Here is a 22,295-nt window from a genome sequence, read left to right as displayed (position 1 = left end):
AGTAGAAGTTATAATGTTCTTTTATATAGTGTTGATTACAGCAGTAACAACAATCCTTAAGAAATCACTTGTTTCCATAGTTAAGACAAGCGTTTTTCCTGTGTTTCACCTCATTAGCAGTGAAGCAGCAAGTCAGCTCTCACAGATTATTACAGCCCAAGATAAATGCCAGATAAACGGTAAGAGATTTTCAGCTGATATTATCCTGCTGATGCCAGTGGAGCGACACTACTTCACACCAGTCCCAGGTCCATCACATCAAACACCACCCTGACCCTCCAGTCACAATAAAACCAAAGCACAGCTGGAGATACCCTGTGACTGACCTCGAGCACACCACAGCAGCACAGGCCGCTGAGTATGACCTGTGTTCATACGGACCTGATATCTTTACATATTGGACAACACTCCCCCTCTTCTTCCAGCTGCTGTTCCTTAACCCATTCCACAAAGTCGATTGGCCCCAATTTGGGGCTGCTGACTTCCTGCTTTGTACACCCACTTAGCTGCAGCCAGCATGGAAGACAGTCAGAGCAAACCACTGTATATGGGCCTTGACACTGCAACATGCAGACATACTGACAGACAGCTGCAGCACTGATCTAAGGGGTTTTGTTTGTTTGTGTTGTTTTGTTTTGTTTTTGTTTGTTTGTTTGTTTGTTTCGGACAGCTGCTTTCTGAAGCTTGCTGAATTATTTTGTTACATGACTGCAGTTAGCAGCAGGCTGGGACGTCATGCATCAGTAAGTACATAAGGCAGACTTCTTCCTTCTAAAAACTAACGCTGTGATTACCTTCAGTTACAGTCAGCTTCTGAATGCTGATATTGCTAAGTGCATTTTATCCAAAGTGGCTTTTCTCTTGTGCAATACACCACTGAAAAAATGTTCTATGTTTGGTTGGTTGTTGGTTTTGTTTTTGTTTTTTGTTTTAGCTTGGGTTTGTTTTGGGGGGAGTGGTGTTTGGTTGGTTGGGTTTTTCTGTTTGTTTAGGAGAAAAAAAAAATATATAAAAACCACACCTGTATAAATCTCTCTATAATCAGCTTCCCTGGCATTCATATTTCACAGCTGTGCCCCTATATGAAAAGATGCTAAAATCCATGCCCAATATGCCTGGTGCTAGGTGACAAACCGAATCTTTTCATAGGGGGATTATGACCAGCCAAGAAGGAAAAATATCCCCTCTACAGGGAACGCAAGATTATTAGCAGAATATTACAATTCCTCCCTCTCTGTTATCATAACTCAGTTCTGGTTTTAACTTCTATCTTCTCAAAGATTAAGATGAAGGGATTTTTAGGATGCAGAAGCATGTCCTGTATGAGGACAGTTCCGATCACCATCAGGAGCAACTTACTGCCATGTCAGAAGTGAGGATGGAAGAAGTGGGTACAGGGAGCCACTTCCCTTCACCGCAAGGTTTCAAGCTGCAACACAAGGACCACTGGTGGTCCCCAATCCACCTTCAAGGACATGACTCAGCACAGACCCGTGAGTGTTACCAAAGGTAACTTGTTGCAACTCCTGCTGTGTAATGCTGAAAGGAGATTTTTGTATTGGAACTTATCTTGCAGTTCACACTACATAATCAGATGGCAAAGTACCCCACGATCCCCTTTTGGGAACAAGTAGAATGGAAATCATATTGAAACTGGGTCTTGTTAGATCACTCAAGGTTTCTGATACAAAGCTGTGCTTGACATCAGATATGACAGTATCTTCACAGTCACCAACATACAAGTGGATTCTACATCCACAGTCCATAGTGGAACTTCATCACTGCACAGGAACTGTATAGGTCTTCCACCTGCTGTCCTTCAGGCTTCTGGGAAGTGGGTTTCGAAAAATCTCAGTAACATTAAGGTGCCCAGTTCTCACAGAAACTAATTTAGTGTGATGTGCCAGAGTGTCTTAAGAAAAACTCACCCTCCTTTTTAAAGCCCCTTTTGGAAACCCCATAATTTGTCGCAACATTCATACTTAACCTGCAAAACATTATGGACCAAGCAACGATGTCCCTCAAAGGCTCTCTTTGGTTGTTCTAATGGCCAGAGCGAGTTGTAGGACAAAACTGCTTTAAGGTATTTTAATTACCTCACTCTCAAAACTCTTCCCTGTCCAATTAATTAGTCTATGGCTTGTTACAACATTTCCTTCAGCAGCAAGACTGATTTTAGGTGTTGCTGCCTTCACAATCCTCCCCCCACTTCTCACACTTATTATTCCTCTGTACAGCAGAGCACTGACCCCTGCATCTGGACGAGATCATGTCTAGACAGAAACCAGACTGAGAACTGATCAGGGAGCTGTTAAAACACATTCCTTCCAAAGCCAGAGGATTTCCCTCATCTGTTCACTGCACACCCTACAAAAACTGTCCCAATCTGAAAGGACGATGTGGGAAGGCTGCAAGCCAGCAGTCAGGGAAAGCCATAGTGCTGAGAACAAAAAGAGTGTGGGTAGAAGTGGCCTTCTAGCTTCACATGGTTAAATAGCTCTCATCTGCTTTGGGACACTGACCATCACATGCACCAAAATACATCTCTGACAGAAGTTCCTGCAAAATACTGGCAGTTTGCTCTGCTCCCTGCCCTGTACAAACAACATTAGCAAATAGATTCTATAACCTTAGCATCTAAAGAACTCAGGGGGGAAAAAAAATAAAAATCAATCACTCCTCATGTACAATCGATAAGCAGATTCCTGATCTTACTGTATCCTGATTTACATGAAAATAGCTGTTTGGCAACAGAAAGATGATCATGTCAAATAATTACCAACATTGAACAGCTTACTTCATTTGCACCATTATTTGTGATGTTGCTTTTTAAGCCTATAAAATGAAGTCATAAACATAATGAGAACACCAAAGCTCCATTAATCTTATTATATCTCCCTTTTAGAAGCTATTTGCAGCATCTTTACAGTAATTCTCTCTTAGTAATTGCACAGTTTAATATCAGCAGCCTTACCTATTTCTGAGTTACTGCTCAAAATGGCTCCACCTGCATCTTTCAATCATAGATCACAACCTCAATAAGCAATTGCCATCCTTCTGTGTAGCAACAAGGCCCTGACTGAAAACACAGCGGAGGCATTGGCAGGAGTTGGTAAGATTGCCCAGAGCTGGGATTTGCCAGGCGGCTGATGTATTCCAGTGGCATCTCAGGTGACCAATTACTACTCTAAGTCCAAGCCTGGATGGAAACTGTGCTCCAAATTCCCACTTGCTCACCAGTCAGTTTGTTCAGGACTGCTTTGCACTCATGCCACCAACACATGAGCTTGTGCGCAGAACAGTACACAAGCAACTATTTGCAGCACTCTTCAAGAGCCTCACTGGTCTTGAAGGAGCTGCAAACACCAGAGTAAGCACGGGATTTGTAAAAGGAACTTAAACACCCAGTTCTCACTTCAGTCAATTGAATTAATCATCCAAGGCACTCTTTATCTCACAATCACATCCCCACAACTTAAGACATTAGCCCTTGCACTGGAACAAGAATAGTAATTTTTAGTATGGGCCTGGTTTACTACAACCTCATGATGTGTAATGTGAAAAAGTCTGCATGCTCCACTAACATAGTACAAACTTAACTGGTGTTCTGCACATATGTGTAAACGAAGCAGCTAATGCCAGTAATATGAGATCCAGTGGATTCCTAACCTGGTCTCTTTTGGAAATCTAGGGAATCACATCAATAAAACTATGCCTGAACACAGATCAGCAAATGTTATTGCGAGCCTTTCTGAAATGTATTTAAAGAAAGAAACCATTCTTTTCATTAATTCTTCTAGTGTTTGAAAATGTCCACCATATACTAGGTCTAACTGTATCCCAAATACTTTAAGTCCTGTCTTTGTAACACGCAATCAGAGTACCGTTCAGAATACATCCAGCTCAACACAGCTCATTTTACATCTTCAACACTGCACCTAAGAAGTCATGGGGATTCTATGAGGATGATGTTGAGATTACAGTCCTTCAAAGATCTGGAAAAGTATATGGTTTGGAAAAGATCCCCAGATTGTTTGTTTAGAAAGACTGGATGATCCCGAGAGCAAATGCAGAGCAGTTACTAACTGGAGTGTACAGCCCCAGGACTACAGAAGAACTTCTCACCTTTGTTGAAACTTCTGCAATTAAGTTTTGCTTATTTGGGTCCACAAACTCCATGGGTTGACCTTCAAATTCAATCTTCCCAAGTACCGTGCCCTGTGGAAATACACCAGTAAACAACAAAGCACGAGCAAAGGAGAAGCTGTGAATACTGGGACACAGTGCTGACAGGCACAGCAACTAGAACAGCTGTTTAGAGATAGTTTCTTGGGGGCTTATAGCCATTTCTAGCATCTTCCAACGTTTATGAGCCTACCTTGGTATCGAAGAATCTGTTTAAAATCCTCCATTCAGGGGAAAGGCATTGTCAGCAGAAAAATTTGTTAATAGGTAGTTCAGCAAGCTGTCTAGTGACAGTAAAATGGGTTTCCTTCAAAGAGGATCAGCATTCAGATCCCCAAATAACTGTTGTGTAGATCTGGGAGTAATCCACAAAGCAGTTTGAAAGTTTTCAGTTTTGGAAACCCACTGTGAGGTCTTCAGCCACCTCTTGTGGATATCCACAAAGCAGCAGACCTGGGGTAAGTCAAAGATATGCAGGAGGCAAGTCAGCACAGCTGTTTTCTGAATAAGCTGTTTAAAAAAAAAAAAAAAAAAAAAACCCAAACAAACAACAACAAAAAAAACCACACCTCCAGCAAACCCTACTTTTTATTGCTGTTACCACTTCACAGAAGCTACAAAGCTACAACACTCTTGCTCTGCCAGCAGCATATCCTTCTCCACCTTCTGCTCATTAAAGTTCCCAATGGAAAAAGAAAGCCCTGTTTTGGCTTTGCCCCACTCCTGGAGTAAGTGGAGTTAACCAGTATGGCGACAGAACTTTTCAAGGATGGAAGGGAAAGTAAAATAGAAGTAAATGTTTCATTGTAACTTTTAACATATAACACTTTCATGATAAATCATGTTAAATGCAGCTCGCCCTGTGCATATCAGGCCACCACGCACACCAGGATTGCTCATAGGGTTTAGCAATATTTCCAAGAAATACTTCCATGGCTGACCATACCTGAAGTATGCTTTCCATTTTCCTAGCGCAGGAAAGAGCCAGAATATTGCATTGCCATGAACACTACTAAGGGTAAGTTTTAAAAGACAGAGTTTTGGTCTAAACAGTGGCTGACATTCTTTCTCATCTTGAGTAGTACCTTACACCAAAAGCTGCTCCAGACTGCTTTGCATGGAGCAGAGCTGAAAAGGTCAGCATCCTCTTAACCAAGTCAAGTTCTTGGGAACCACGGAAAATGCTGAGTGTCACCATGCAGTCAGTCCCATAAATGCTGATGACAATGCCCTAAAGCCATCAGTCTCAAAGAGGAACCCTGTATCTTACCTTGCTCCCAGATAATTCAGCCAAATGGTGCCCCACATTTACCTTTAGAGTCCCATTTAAGTCACTGCTCATTTCTGCATTTATCATAGTGAATCCCTGTTCTCACCCCCAATTTATAAACATGGAGTGAAACACTTAGCTGTTTTTTTCAACCTGAGAAGACTGGGGGAAAGGGCTACACTATGCACCATTTTAAAAGCCATAATCCAATACCACTCAGAGTCCTGGTACAATGGGCATTACTACCATACACTGGTGAGTTACAGGATAAACATTGAAAGAGTATTTACTCTGGATGAAAGGAACACAGATCCACTAAACAGTATGTCTCAAGAAAGCAGAAAATGTATTGCTATTTTCTATTGTATTAAACTGCACTTGTCTGCTGTCTATAAAAGCAGGACAACACCCTATTTTCCAACAAGAATTCATTTCTACAAATATTCTTCCATTCAAGCTGGGTCTTCATATATTGCTCTGTGGAATGAAAGGGGGTGTGGGCTTGGCCTGCAGACTGCAAAATGTTCCCCTGAAGAACAGCTTCAAATAATCCATTACAAAAGAAGAGCCTCCAAGGCACATTTACATTCAGACTGGCTTTGATCAGTGCTTTAGCCAGTGTGAAATGTACCTTAACATTAACCTGCATTTGGTAACATAATCCTGCTCACATCCTTCAATTGTCAGCTCTTGGAAACCAGAGAAAAGTAATGACTATTAAAAATAAAAACAGGCTTCAGCCAAAGTAAAACAGCTTGAGTTAAAAATCCATCTTAGGTTATTGTAGGCATTTCTTTACCTGTAAGGAGCAGGAGAATTTCCACTGATCAAAGGTTGTTGCTCTCTGACTGCAACATGTAGTTGACACTACTACCTGTTTTGTCTGACACAGCTACCTGAGGCCTTTCACTTACATCAGCTTGTGCTGATTCACTGGTGTAGAAGAGGAAACGCAGAGCAGAGCTAAGGAAAGTGGGCTCCCTGGGATCAGAGCGCTGCCTCAGCTGTACAGAAGACACAGAGTCTTTGGAAGAATACGGGGACCTGAGCAGCATCCGAGGTCAAGGCAGCCCAGCAGTAGCATTGCTACCACAGGTTTGCTGCACTGTTAGAGAAAGGGCCCAGCAAGAGCAAAGTTAATGCAACTGGATCCAGGGAAGCAGATCATACCTTGTCACGAATTAATTTGGACAGCATTCTAGTATCAAGCCCATATAGTGCAGGCACCTGAAGAAAACACAAGGGAATGGTAAGTTAGAGAACAAACAGTTAAGACAGAAGAAGAGAGCAGCCAGATCACTCTGCTGAGAATAACAAGTCTTTGTATAAGGAGCTTTTGCTCTCAGCTGCACTATTACCAAGGCTTCCTCATTTCCAGTTCTTCACTTCTCCCTGTTCACACTCATAAATAGCTTAGCTCTTCAAATCTAATTTCTGCACTAAGAAGCATAAGATAAAAAGCTCATGGGGCAAATATCTGTCTAATTTCTGAGCCCCATATTGCCTTACTTATGAGCACCTAACCCTCCCAACTGTCACAAGTGAACAACAGTCTACTGACAACACCCTTGACTCCCAGGGCTTCAGGTCAGTGGGGTTCTGGTAACCAACATCTCTTGAGGTTACAACCACAGGAACCACTAGGAGCAGCACTACAGAAACATTTGACAAGAGTATAGAATATAATGTGCATTGTTTTTATGGAGAACCTAATATCCCCATTTATTTAACACTCCCTCTAGACAGATCTTGGAAATACCATTGCACCCTGAAAAAGAGAAATGAATGAAGAATCAGAGAACTAAAGAACACAGAATGAGGCCAGTCCAGACTGGTAAAGACATCCAAGGAAAACAGTGGTTGCCACCTCAAAGTCAGCAGTTCTTTCCCTTGTTCCCATACATACAGTTCTGTTATCATAGTGTAGTTACCCCTAGATTGCTCACCTGTTCTTCCTGCAACCACTCTCCCAGGCTCCTCACAGCCTGCCAGTGGCTGTACTCATTGCTGTAATCCAGCACCAGTAAACCCGAAACCTGCAGAGAGAAGAAATGTCATTTTGCACTGAAGGATCACTCTGTACTTGCCCTGTACCTTCTGAGTTTTCACTGTTCATCCACTGTAAACCATATAATGGACAGGACTCGAGGCAAGCAGACATGGTGTGGCTGCTCTTATATGACAAAAGGGCAGCAAACCTGGGTCTTCACGGGGGGAATGTAGAGGCACCTGGCAAAGGTGTAAAGGCTTCGGTGCCCTGGCATGAATATACCTGGACCATTTTACTTAGGAAATTCATAAAATAGCGTGGCTTCCACATTACCAAAGCTGCAAATCGCATCAAACTGAGAAAATACTTCTTGTTAGAAATAAAATGGAAAATTAAGATTAGACAAAATGTTTTATTTTGATTCTTGTTTGTTTGTTTAAGAAAGCTTTTCAGTTGTAAGTGGCATTTCATTTCAAAAGTCAACTCCATTTTCCAGTGGAGTTAGATAGCTTATAAAGGAGTCATTTCAGGTCAGGACAGATAAAGCATGTCACTGGTTCTGCAATCACATGGTTTTGTTTCATTTTTCAGTACTGACAGCATTGCACAGGCACAGCCCTGCTCCAGCCAATACCCCCCGTCACCACAGTGCAAATACTGGTTCCTGCACTGGTACATACAGCCTTCTCCACACAACTGTACAGGCATATAGAGAAAAGTCTCAGCACACAGAAACTTCTCATTCTCACTGGCGTTTGATCTCTCTGTGGCAACTAGTCCTGGGCAAAACCAGTTAAATATGAGGCAGAAGGGAATGTGGAAAAGAAAGCCATCCAGGACAGCAGTTCACAAAAAATGTAGCATGTCTGTCACCGATGGGCAACATACCACTTTCAGACAGCATGTGGGCTGGCACAGAACGCAAGATGGATTATCTCTTGACACCATTCCTCCAAAGGACAATATCCAGAAGAAGAAAGGCTGAGTATCATTGATTCCTTCTAACTTCTGTAAAGGTGCCAGTAAACTCTTGCACAGACACACACACTCACTCAGGCTTCTCACATCACCCTTTGATCAGCTCTGTCTCACAGTTACCTTGATCCCGTCAGACTCCAGAAACCTCCTGAGGCCCATTTCATCCAAAGCAGATGTGTCAGGCACTCCACCATTCCCAACTATGGGGTTAGCCAGTGCAAGAATCTGTCCTTTGTAGCTGGGATCTGTCAAGGCTTCGGTATATCTAGATGAAGAAGCAATAGAAGTACATTGGTCTGGAGTTGAAAGGAAAATGAAAGAGCCAGTGAAAACAAGACAGGTCTGAATTCCCATATGACAAAAAGACAGAAATGGTATTAATGTGAAAGCATTCTCAGTATAAAAGCAAATACATCTGTGAATCTGCCCTGACTTTGCCATCTGTGATTAAACATTTGACACCAAGAACAAGCAAAGGCTTTGGCTTCTCATATTTCATTTAAGAAAAGCGCAGGAGCTATTAACAAACTCAGAGTCCTTGTGATTTAACATAAACGACCACACAAAGTGCAGTGCAATCACAGAACTGCAGCAATTGCACAGCATATCACTTGCCCCATAGATAGCAGCTGGGGCTTGGTCACCCCATGTGGGCAGTGCTTTGTCATTGTCACCTCCTTCCCCTTCATGCACTGTAAGAACGTGCCCCTCTCAGAAAGCTCAAACTGAAAAGCTGACAGAAAACAGAGCTGTTTGCCCAGACTCAGTCTCTTCCCAGTCTGGAGCTTGCAGGTCTTGAGATGTTCAGGGCTGTAACTGCTCTTTCTGTGGGGGAGCAGGTAAACAAATCCATGCCTGTCTTTTTTTGTCTGGGGATAAAGGAAGCAGCTGTGAATCATCCTTGTGATTCCTCACTGCTGCTCCAAGTTCTTCTCTTCCACCTGCTCTGTCAACAAACCCTACCATGGTACCACTTCTGCAGCTTCTCCCAACTCTCCTCTTCTAGGCCATCTTCAAATTCCCAGCCATGGGACACCACACATTTCACCTGACAAGACTCCTAAGTGCATGCAGGTTGGCTTGTGTATCTCTGAAGAAGGCGACGCTTTGGGATCCAGCAGTCCACCCTGGTCACAAGGCCCCAAAGCACAACTTTATCTTTAGCCCATGCAGAAGTCACAGGAACAGCAACTTTGTTCAAGCACCCGCCTGAACACAGCAAAGTGCTCTGCCTTTTCAGCAGGGAGAGATCTAAAAATGTAGTGGGAACATTCTTCTGCAGTTGAGGATCAAGTCTAGAATTTTGCAAAATATCAGCCTGGATCCAGTAGATCTAGTCTCACTTTCAATCCCAAAGAGGGGGAGATAGGGCAAACATCATCTATGTGCCCACGCTCCTATTCTTCAGCTTCAATTTGAAAAGCACTCCTTCACTTCATCCCATATACTGTAGGATACTGTTGTAGCAATCCATTTAACACTTGCTCTCTTTCAACCCAAAAGCAGCTGTAATTTAGCAACAGATGAAGTTATCCACACATATTTAGCCAAATGCATAAAGACACTTCAGGATGAATCTGCCCTATACAAAATAAAATATATTATTGTCATCATTGTTTAAACAATACATAATTGGCAACTCCAGCCATCTACCAGGTATCAGCGAGTCACAAGAGACATTTTTATGGAACATCAGACTTATTGCCAGAAGATTAATTGTCAAACATTGGGAAACTCTTCACAAAATCCAGAATGGTTGCAGGCAGATACAGATAACACAGCACACCAGCCAAGTCTGAGAAATTAAATGTCGAATGAACAATGGACATGAAATATTTTCAGGTAAGCCTCTCCTGCTGTTCAAATCTATATTTCCTGCTGCAGGTAAACAACCACACAAAGCGCAGCGTGACCAAAGAACCGCAGTAAGTGCATGGCACGTGCACATTTGGCATTGCTCTCCCCTTCCGAGTCAGTTGGTTATGCTTCCAAAAGACTCTTCGTTAATTATAAAGCTAATGTAACTAACGTTTGAATGTTATTTGTAATCAGCAAACAAGGGCAGAGAGGCATTGGATTTGGCTGGGGTATGAAGGCACAGCTCTGCACGGAGACGCAGTGCCCTTTAAGCAGACATGATGCCTTGTGGAGCACTGAGGAGCAGATGGGAGCACGAGCCCCAAAAATGCTGCGAGGTCCAACCCATGCTATGCCTGCCCAAAGGCCTGTCTGACTTCAGTGGATTCCGTCAGTCCTCTCATTAGAATATCACAGGAAACACGCCCAGACTTATTGGAGGCAAAGGCATTTACTGAGCTGTTTCAAACATGCCAACACTTTATGGGTTGTAATTCTTCCTTCTTAATTGGAAATCTCCTCTCTTTCTTTTTGTTTCCTATACCAAACAGATGGCTGCAACACCAGGATTTTTCTTTTTCTCTTTTTTTTTTTTTCTTTTAAGCAAATGTTTCTGAAGAGTTCATCCTCATGCTTTTCTAATGAAAATTTGACATTCCACCTCCAAAACAGTGCTCTGTGCCCTCTATTCTAGACTAACATGACAATGTTTCAGCCAGCTATAGCTACTTCAAGCCTGAAAGCTGTATGTAAATAAAGTGCATTGCCTCCCTGCTCTATGACATGGATGATAACGTGGGAGTCCAGATGAGGAGACAAGGTAAAGAGAAGCATATTAATCATCCCAGCACAGAGGTCATGTTGACCCTCCTCAGAATCTAGAAACACCCACATCACAAAAAGGAGTGGTCTGAGGCTTAACATCAGCCATGGCAAAAATCACCCCGTATCAGCCTCTTGCTCCCTATGCTGACAAATTGCTATGTGCCCAGACAGCCTATAAAAGGCCCCAACTCTGGGCACCTCCTTCTCACAAGCACTTAACCTCTTACTGTGTCAGTGAAAAGCGGTAGCTGGGTTCTTCTGGCTACACAAGTTCTTGACCTCTGTGCTCAAGAGCACTAGGCAGAGCTACGGGGTTACTCTCATTGGACAGATATCCCTGGCCTGGTAGCAAATCTGACACTTCTACGATCTGCAAAAATGCTGCCAAACTCTTATCATTCTCTTCTTCAAATCAATCAATCAAGGTCATGTTCCTGGAGAGGGCTCTGAAGATACAACCTTACATTTTGAATGTTCCCTCCATGCCCATATGCTCCCCAGCACTGAAGAGATCTCTCTCTCACAGGCATCCTCACCAAATCACTAGAAAATGAGCAAACAGCTTCGGCTGCCACAGTAACATGTGGAGAGGAAATTAATCCGTCAGGTCCTCCTTGACTTTTGTGATGTGACAAGATTTATTGCCCATAATCTATCACTGAGAAGAGAACTATGGTGCCCTCCATCATTCTGATCTATATTATGCAGTTGCTTGTTGGCAGGTATATTAACACAGCCAGTAATTAGTGCTGTCAAAATACTTAAGTAATTGCTTCCTAATGCAAAACTTTGCAAACAGATTCCCCTCCACAGCAATTTAACATTCTCAACAACGAGATCATTTAAAAACTCATCCTGTGAGAACTGGTTTCTCCAAAGAAGAACAGAATTTGGGGAATGAAAGGCAGCTGGGTGAAGATACCTATGAATGACTGAAGAACAAGCTCAAGCACCAACAACCTCAAAGCTGTTGAGGCGAGACAGGGACATGTCCCTCTCCTAACTAAAAGCCTCATTCCTCTGGGCAGATTTCCTCTGCTCAAGCAGTCCAACAAAACACCAGCAGCATTTGGCTGCCATCCTAAGTCGGCCAGCAGCTTCTACCACTGAAGAGGACAGTGTCTCACTAGGTTAGGAGTGAAACTGATCCTACCCTTTAGCAGGAAAGGGCACAGAGTTTAAGGGCATCCTTAACTGTGGTATGAGCCAACAAAATGTCTTAAGGGATGGATCATATAGGTGACTAACTTGGGAACCTTGGGACTGTTTTAAAAATCTTGCACTCGGAAGCCAAGTTCCACTACCCAGAAGGCTACAGATGCTTGAAACCTCTATACTCGATCAGGGCACTGGAGGAAGAACAGAGACAGCTCCTCTGCTCTGACTCAGTGGCTGCATTTCAGTAGGAAGTGATCAGATCCCTACGTACCTCACTACCACAGTTAGTTATATCAGTCTTTAAAGTCACTCACCACCACAAAGAGGAATGTCTAAAGTCTCTTCATTAATGCACTCTCTCTCTCTTTGTATCCCTGGACTACAGTGTTTTCTTATACAGAACACTCATGACTGGATCAGGACCCTACAAGCTTGGAAAAAGCAGCTTTCACACTTTAACATCTCCTAGAGAAAGTTTTGGTGCTCATATGTCATTTGCTTTTGCCTTACCCAGAAAGACCAGTGTTGAATACGACTTCCCCTGCTGTAGAGGACGGATAGCCAAAAGAATAGCCCTTCATCTTCGTTCCATCTTCCAGCACCAAGTTCGCTGTCTGCGCCTAGAGAAAGGCACATGAAGAGACTCAAATACAGGAGGAAAAGACTTGATGTTTATACAAGTAACACTTACAACACCTTCTTTTCACACCTCACGTTGTAAGTATTCCTGTCCCTCTCCCATTCCCAGCTGCCAAGATACTGTCTCTTTCACTAGTCTCCTGATGCTCCTTTTCTTTCTCACACATAGGAAACATTGTGCTCCTAATGAGGGCAAGGCAGCTGGCAAACCTCACCGCAAGCACAGCACCTGCTGCTGTTACTGTGGGATCACCCTGGCTTCCATATCGCTTTGTTCATTTCTTCCACACATTATATCTTGCACTTAACTAATACCATAACTCTGTAGGGAAAGGATCGCTTCTCTCATCAGTGTTTGCTCAAGGCTTGCTGCTGAGTACACTGGCTCTCATCCAGGTCTGACCTTTGATAGGTGTTTAACTTTTTTTGCAACTGTACAGTTAAGCCATTAAAAACAAGTGTACGCTTAGTTGGATTGGTGTCAGATGGCAAAATGCAAAATACCAGTCCATTCCCATTGTAGGACATAAGAAGAGAGGAACTCATAGATCAAATGGACACTCATGGCTTCAGTTACTTCACGGATAGGCATAACTTGTCCTGGAAGAGGTAGGTATGGAACAAGTAACCTAAAGGAAAACTTCCCATAAAACTGCACCTCTCTCAGAGAGCGTTCAGAAGGTCTGAGTCCCACACTGACTGTGGGATCTCTTACAGGCTTAACCATTACACCTTAGGAAAATGGGGCACAGAGTGTGACTTTTGTAAAAGGTGTTATGAGATTCAACGGCACAGGTGGGTCTTCGCACATATCAGACTAAACACACCCTCTTTTGCCTCATTTGGAAACTAAACCTCTCTTAGTCTGTTCAGGAACTGGATGAGAAACCACCTGGCAGCTCCAGCTTCTATTAAAAAAAAATACAACAGAAATGACTGAATTGGTTGGAAGATTCCTTCAGACAGCAGGATCGCTGATGACATGCAGGGGAAGAGACAGCTAGAAACAGATCTGCCAAAGAATTTCTGGGCTTAAAAGCATTTGGACAACAAACTTCTTGGGCCCTGAGAAACTTCACTTCTGGAATGCAAGTGCAGGTGCCTCCTGGGCACAGAGTGACCACCAGTGCAATAACCCCAATGGTCTGTGCCACAGGAGACGTGCCAAGTGTGTCCACCAAGCAGCAGCTCTCACCATGGTTTAACTTCTTATTGAGTTTTTTTACAGAACAATTCCTCTTACTAGGATTATTTTTTTTAAAGAAGAATCAAGATCAATTTGCTGCAGAAAGAAGCAGGAGAGCTACTTTCCATTAGCCATAAATCAGATGAACAATCACAGCAAGGAGAAATTTCATTCCCAGCATTGAACATTTTGTAACAATCATGGCAAACATTCATCTAGAGCCCCTCTGCAGTTACAAATACTGCACAGATCAATTACTAATGTACTGCAAAATACACTAAAAATCAAACTACGCTGCCAAGTAATTGAATTCTGTGCATCTGGGATGCTTTTAGCCTTGCATTTTTTCCTCATTAATGTCAAACATCCAGTCATTCTCAAAAGGTTTAGCCATCATTTTCTGAACCTTCCCACACCATTGGATGGGATAGTCAGCAACACCAAAATCCTCCCCCTGCCACCCTCCCCAATCGTAAATATAGTTTTTGTGGTACCAGTTGGGGTAATCACCTGAATCACAGTCCCAGCTGCAAACATATCCTGGGAGAATCCTTCAGGAAGCAAAGTCCACAATCGTGAAATGATGAGAAAAGTTAAGAACCATCTAACTCCTGAGGGCCAAAATCCAGAGCAACCACTGTGAACTTTAGAGCCTTACCCTCACCACAGTACTTGACAGGAATCTGCTGGTGTTTCCCCCTACCACAGACCACCTGCCCTGCTCCACACCAGACCAGCACAGAAATAATTGCTGTTGAGCAGAAGCCCCCAATGTATTATTAGAGCCCCTAGATGATGTTCAAGTCCTGCAGAAGAACGTCCCTGAGCAGCTGTAACCTGCCTGCAAGTTCAGCTATAGCAGGGGATAGATGTTCAAACGTTTCCCTGCCTTATTTGATTTATTATTTTTAATTAAGTGGTTGGTCTGTTTGTTGAGCATTCTAGAAGCAATTATTCTTGCTTACATTTCCAGCGGAGGTGTTACCATGTCCCTAAGCTGTCAGCCTACCTTGTCTTTTCAGTTTTGTTTTTAATGTGAAAAGTGATTTACAGGCCATAGAGAAGGCCAGCTGGCTCAATCAGGGATTAGTTGGGAGACATTTTCACTTTCAAAAAAACAACAAGCAAGCAATAAACAAAGACCCCAGAGCTTCCATGAGGTCCTTTTGTCTCCACCCTTCTCAGAAGCATCCCCATGTAGTCTCTGTTGTAGTCTCACGGAAAATGTTTCTTCCACACACCTCCCCAATGTGAGACACTCCATTCGCAATCTGATTTCTCCTTCCTACATGCCAGTAGCTTTATATTTAGCATAGCTCCCTGTACTCAAGGGAGGCTGCCAGGTTCTTGAAGAGCTTTGAGGATGGAGATGGCTAACAGAAAGGGTTGTGCTGTTGCTGCAGTACTGCTAGACATCATGCATTCTGTCAAAGTAACTTGAAGAGTTAACTAGTTCGGGTTCCGCCCCACACTTAGTGAAGTAAATGAAGTAAATGAAGCACCAGAGCAGTTTAAAAAACAAACAAACAAAAAACCCAAACAAACATTAAAACAAACAAACAAACAAAACCAACACAGATTCATTTAGTTAGTTCCCTGTTCTAGTAGCTCTTCCTATCTACAGGATAGATGATAAAGATCTGCAAAGTCTCAAAAGATTTGCAGTACAATTGGATTTTTAAAGCATGTCTGCTATAAACTCCCGCACTAGAAAGTTAACAAGTAATTTTTCCTCTTTTCTACTTGCCTCACAGAGTAACCCAGTCACGGAAGTCAAGTATTTCCCTTCCAAAGAAATCCCTCAAGTTTATATTGGCAAGGCCAAGCTCAACCCTGAACGCTGGGCTGCTGAAGGACTAGGAGGATGCCGAGGACCAAAGCCAGGATGGGCACTGATGTTTGCCAGAGGCACAGCTCAGACTCAGTCTCAGTGCAGGCCAGTTTATCTCCCTCCAGTAAGATGATGATAAAACATCTCCTTTCTAAGGCAGGCCATGATTCCATAGAGCACAACAGTCTCTGTTGCATTGCTTGGCACACAAACCTGGCTGGCTATGTAACAGCCAACACATCAGAAGTGCAGAAGAAGCCAAAAGCCACCAGATTTCTTCTACAGTAGAGAACTAGTGCCAGGATTCTGCTACATCCACTCTCTCAAGACCAAATAACCAGCAACAAAGAAGCAGCTTTCTCTTTGATAGAAAAATGTCACCTCTTGGGAGCACTATGCCATCAGAGGCTGGAAATCTATCTAGACATTGCTAACAGGCAAAACTTCCTTTGCCAACCCATATACATATACAGATGAGTGTATGTGTATATGCATATATAGATATATATAAAAATTTATTTTAACACATGTCCTTCTGGCTAAAATGAAAGAAAATATGAAAGGGCAAGAATAAAGAATGAATCAAAAGCCAGGTCAGCATCTTGGGACACACCAACGAAGATTCACATTCAGGTTTACTTCAGGGGGAGCTTTGGATTAGTTCCATAACCACCCTAGCCAAAGAGAAAGCAAAGCCAGAACCGTGACACAAGTATCATGGTGGAAAAGTCACAGCTCTGACAACTTGAACTCTTTTTAAGACTGTTCACAATGCCACCACACATATTCACGACTAATATTAAAGGAGGAGTGGGAACCAAGACAGGTGAGGCACCTAGCAGAAGGCACTGAGCACCCCTGAGCACTCTCCCCACTGCAGCAGCTCATTAAGTTCCCCGATCTCTAAGGGAACCAGCCATATTTTAATTCCCCTTGACTTTCACCTCCAGAGAGAGTGGAGTTGAGTAGCTTGTTACTGATCTTTTACCTCCTCACCCATCTCTCTGCTTCACATGCAGTCATTTTCTCAGTTACTTTCCACCTGCCTCAAAATATATTTGAAGAGCCATTTTACAGTAATCTGAAATAGTTTCTAAAGCCAGTGCTCAAAAAAATTTATCTCCTTTCCCTCTTATTTCTAACTATATTTTTAGCTTGCTCCTGATGATTTTTGTAGCTGTCCCAGTCCTCTCCTTATGGAGCCAGCTATAATGTTACAAGCCACCTATTTATTGCTTGTACTACTCTTTACATCCCCATTTAACTACATTGGCCTCAGATGAGCATTAAACGATACGAGTTCTGAGCTGCAGTCTCTCTGCCCATTCCTGAATTATAAAGAAGCTCAATTACCCCCAAACGAGTGATGCTAAGCTCCCCTCCAGAGAGCCCATAGGGGCTTCTGATCTGTTCTCTGTGCCACTTTTTCACCCATGGGTGCTCCATCTCTCCTTTAGAACTGAAGGATGGGATGCAATAGGGAAATACAGACCTGCAAGTCCCCACATCTCAGACTGCTCACCTACAATTGTGTTTCCCCACATAGGATGTGTTTAACTGGACAGAACACAGACTTGGGGGAAGAATTACTGGGCACTCTACTAAAACTACCACCTCTCCCTCATGCTCTCTAATACTTTACTTAGCTTACACATAGACTAGAAACACGTTTTCATTATATTTTGTTATGCTCCCTAAAATAGCCCACTGAGAAAAAGCAATAAAAGGCAACCAAATGCTCATTTAAGCCTGCAATAATGGGAGAATGGGATCATTACCTATACTGCCATTAGCCCACACACCTTAATTACTTTGCATTTCACTCTTTCTACAAACTTCTTACAAATATCCATTACCCCTAATGATGGCTGGAACACTAAAGTCACTACTTGGTCACTTGTCTCACAACTACAGATGACTTCCACATCTGATGCAGAGCTATGAAATAGGTTGGATTTTTAGGACCACTTATCCTTAAATTTTCCTTCAGGCCTCCTGCTTTACTGCTTGCATATGTATGTTAAAGAATGTTTCCACTTCTGCTTCTGTATGTTCCATGGAAAAAAGATGCATAAGCCTGACACTGTCTTAAAGCAAAAGCCCCAGGCCAGGAAAGGTTCAGGTTTTTGTATTCCAGATTCTGAATTGAAACAGAATCATGTGGCCCCTGGCAATGGTGGTGTTAAAATCTGAGCTGAGATCTCAAGAGCCACAGGATCCTAAACTACACAAGACACCAGCCTTCTTACTCTCCATGAGTTCAAACATCCACTCTGACAGCACGAATTCCTGTAGGTATTAAACTCAATTACTCAAGTCTAATAAGGAAACAACCTTCCCCAGTGTCAATGCCTAGGCAGAAGATGTCAAATAATATATGTCAGAAAGAGACTTGTGGGGCTGGCTGGCACCACACCTTGCAGGGAGCCAGCTGGTCAGTGCAGGTACAAATGCCCCACCAGACTCAGCACTTCAGATGCACAGTAGGTCTTGGCCACCCTGCAGTAAGTCTAGTCATATGCCTTGAAATAGAGAGAGGACCCAATTCATTCTGACCCATCTGGGGTGTATTTGTAATTGTTGGGACTGATGTTAAAATAGCTCCCCAGGGTTTCACTTGGCATTGTTTTCTTAGCAGGTATTCATTTTCCTTGCCTTCAGCATTGGTGTCATTTGCTTGAAGGAACCACTCTCCACCTTTACAGGGACAGCATCAGGTAGATGCTAGAACAGCTGGTACTGTAACTCCAGAGCAGGGCAGCAGCTTTTCATGAGCATGAAATTTCTTAATTGGATACCTCAACATTATGAGATATGACCTTGTAGGTCTGTTGCTGTGCAGTCCTTGAATGAGTGACACCATCAATCTGTCCTTTAAGGTGCCAAATCCAAACTTGAGATGCTAATCCATCAGTACAAGAATGCATCAGATCCAGTCTGCTACAGGTGCCTACCAGAATTATGCTGGAATGCATAAAGAAAAATGGTGTCTCAAAAGTGGAACCAGCAATCCAACCATGGCCTACAGAGCTTTTCCAGCACAAGACACCTTTTACTGCAGCAGACTTACAACCACAGACCAGTGTGTCTTTGAACGCACTTCTCTGTGCATCACAAGCCTTCAACTACTGTAGTCTACAGAGCATGGCAGAAATAACCGAACCAGCTCCAAAAAGCAAGAGGGGTATCAGAGGCAATAGAGACAAGCAATGATGATGTTCCAACAGAACTCTTCAGTCCTGCTTAGTTGGTTTGACAGTTTCTAAAACCATAGTGAACTTGAGTGTACTTGTGAGGACTCCTGTTCTGCAATACACAGCATCAGCATACTGATGCTACAGGTTGTCGCCAGCCATAAACCAAGTGGCCAAGCATGAATCCTGGGTTCTTGTCCTCTAGACACTGTGACATTTGCCAACATCACCTCTCAGTGCATTCACAGTTTCCACTCATCCAGCAATATTGGCAGTAAAATTGCTGATGGCTTTCTAATTCACAAGTAGGACTCCTGCTGTCATCACAAGGAGGAATAACTTCCTCCTAAGTCAGATCTGATTGCAGAGTCAGGATCAATCTGCTGGGAGGAAGATTACTGTGCTATGTTTTAAGACAGGGAACAAGGTAACAGCTCATGCCTGCTGTGCACTCTCCAGGAGGGGAAGACAGGTCCATTAACAAGAACACTAGTCACCAGACAAACCCCGTTTTCAAGCGTGGGTAAAACAAAGCTAAACTGAGAACTCACATGCTGAAAGCAGGGATGAAAATGGGGATGCCTCTTTCGTCATCCAGTTTTTCTCCGCAGCCAATTTTTTTTTTAAATAATAGTTCTGTTGCAAGGAGTTCAGAGAACTCCTGAAGAAAAAAAAGAAATCAGCAGCTGTGGGACAAGTAAGAGAAACCTTAGTACTCGGTGGACAGAAACAACATTGATCAGCCATCTGTGCCACCCTGTCAGGTAAGGCGGCATCCACTGGGTACCCACAGTCCAAATCTCTGAGTGATCTTCCCCACGACCCACTGAAATATCACTCCTCTGGTTCTAATTCTATTGCTATTCTATTCACTAGCAAAGCTGCTCAAATGCTGCTCTTGTAACAAAGAGCAGAAGAAAGCTGGGGAAGTTAACTAAAGGGTTCCAGCTCCAGTACATCAAGAGCCGCATGCACAGAGTTGTGTACCTCTCCAATTAATCTCAGAGTTGCCATGGTTTCCAATATATTGAAAATGGATCCTTTGTGGATCCAATAGGATTAATCACATGCTTCAAGTCATACACGTTTTTAAATATCTAGCTGATTCATGCTCACACAGACTGAAAGATCTGCTCTATTAGTTTTCAGTCCTACAGAAGGGTGAGGTATTTCTAAAGAAAATACCATATAATAATTAACTGAAAATCTGAACTTCCACCTTTTGGTGCAATTTACCCTATAATTTCCATTCCAGACTACACAAAAAGTGCATTTGCTTCACTAATAAAACCATTTAGCCAAGCAACCTGCTTGCTTAGGGTTCAGGCAAATCTCCTTGGGTCCAATTTTATGTTTCTAGTAAGCCCTGTTATCTGCAGTGAGCTATCTCTCAGCATGCCAAACACATCTATTAAACCACAGTTGCTCAGTTACTGTTACCTTGATGCTCAACAACCTGGTACCAGTCCTTGAGAAACTCCAGTGATCAGCAGACACATTGCAAAACTCCAATCTGCCTTTCAAAGTCTTCACCACTTTGCAAGCTGTCAAAATTCTTGTCATCTTGAAAGTTGCTGATCGGTAACTGAAGTTTAAAGAAAACAAAACAAAAATTTGCTTGTATGTATTTCTTCAAGATCTGGCACACACAATATACTCTTGCAGATTACAGGGAAGAGAACAGAGACCCAGTGGGTGCACTGGACTGACTGCACAGCGCTGCCCTGCACCTTCCCATTTATTCTGCCATTAAAACCTCTGGTGCAGCCCCACCTCCTCCCGCCCCTCCTGGAGGGGTGCTTGCTTAGACACCCTTACAACATTTCTCCTCAGGTCGGTCCTTGAGCACTGTCTTAGGGCTTACATCACAGGCCAGACACTCGTTCTGCCTGCTGGAAGGCAGCAAAAACCTGCTAGAGAAATCACACCCGCAGCAATGGAGACAGTCCTCATGCTCCGAAACAAACACTTTACGTATCAGTAAGAGACAAGGAACAGCAGCACTTGTTTTCCCAACAGCATGAGCTATAGACAGGCTGTTCACAGGGTGCTTTTGAGTGCTCTCTAATGTGTGATCTGGGGTCCGCACATTAGGCAGTGGGACAGCATGTGACTGCTATGAGCTTACTTGTACTAAAAGAATAAAAGTGGGAAGACCAAATTCTGTGGAAATCTGTAATCTTTTCATTCTGTGTTTGAAGAATACAGTCACCAGAAGCCCTAGCACAGGTGTCAAAGTGCTGTCCCTCTCCAAATGAATGAAAAGGACATCACCAAGAAAAATAAATGGATGCAAGAGAAAAACATATTTTGTTAAAATTTCAATAAATTTAAATGGGCAACAGTTGAAATAAGGTGAAATGTTCCACGTGCTATATCCTACCTGACTACAGACCTTTGTGACTATCACTACAGTCCTCAAGAAGAATCATGTTCATCAGACATTTTAATGTCTGGCTAATGAGGAAGACAAAAGCTGTGGGAGAAGCACGCACATTATTATTCTTCAGGAACTAAAATAGTGAGTCAGGCGTCTTTTGAAACCCAGGTGATCAAAGCTTCAATTAGCTCAAAGCAAGAAAAAAATATATATATACTGACCTTTGTTTTTGCAGCTGGACACATATTGCTGTAAAATATTTAAGAGACCTTTTCTAATCACTGACAGTAACAATTACAACTTCTTTGTATACAGTGGTTTGAGATTAGTCTAAACTGATGCCAGTAGCACAAAATATTTCCTGCACAACTCATTACAGCACCAAGTTGAACCGTCATGCACATAATAAAAGACAGAGAAGGGAGGACAACGTGTTGAGTACCCTCTGTGATGTGGAGAGCTTATTGAAGACTTGGGTGAGAAACACATTGGAAAGGCCTGAAGTGAGGGGAGTGAAAGAGACAGAGAGGGTGGAAGACAGACTGGGTATAGAGGAGCTCACTGCTTTAACATGAGCTACACAAGGACACAGAGCTGGGAGAAGCAAGCCAACAATATTCCCTGGTAACTTGAGTGTGGTTGAGGAATCACATAACCATTTTCCTACAAGAAGATACCTGACAATCATTCTGATTCCTACAGGGAGCTTGAGAGACAGAGATTTCACTTTTTGCAAAGAAACAAACAAAAAAAAAATAGAGGGAACTGGGAAATGTTTTTGTTAGCTATTCCTCTATTTTCT

At 42.9% G+C, this 22,295-nt stretch overlaps 1 protein-coding gene across 1 annotated transcript in view; it reads right to left on the bottom strand.

The window, feature by feature from the left end:
* CPS1 (carbamoyl-phosphate synthase 1) overlaps positions 1–22,295 on the bottom strand; it is a 99,199-nt gene that overhangs the window by 71,963 nt on the left and 4,941 nt on the right. Inside the window, exons 3-8 of the mRNA XM_065841098.2 lie at positions 20,554–20,698; positions 12,774–12,883; positions 8,544–8,688; positions 7,402–7,491; positions 6,626–6,682; positions 4,126–4,218 (exon numbers count right to left, since the gene is read on the bottom strand). Coding sequence (XP_065697170.2) covers positions 4,126–4,218; positions 6,626–6,682; positions 7,402–7,491; positions 8,544–8,688; positions 12,774–12,883; positions 20,554–20,698 — 640 coding nt within the window. The remainder of the gene's footprint in view (positions 1–4,125; positions 4,219–6,625; positions 6,683–7,401; positions 7,492–8,543; positions 8,689–12,773; positions 12,884–20,553; positions 20,699–22,295) is intronic.

This window comes from Patagioenas fasciata, chromosome 7 (genome assembly GCF_037038585.1).
Source record: "Patagioenas fasciata isolate bPatFas1 chromosome 7, bPatFas1.hap1, whole genome shotgun sequence".
Classification (NCBI taxonomy): Eukaryota; Metazoa; Chordata; class Aves; order Columbiformes; family Columbidae; genus Patagioenas; species Patagioenas fasciata.
This window is presented reverse-complemented; position numbering and strand designations above follow the sequence as displayed.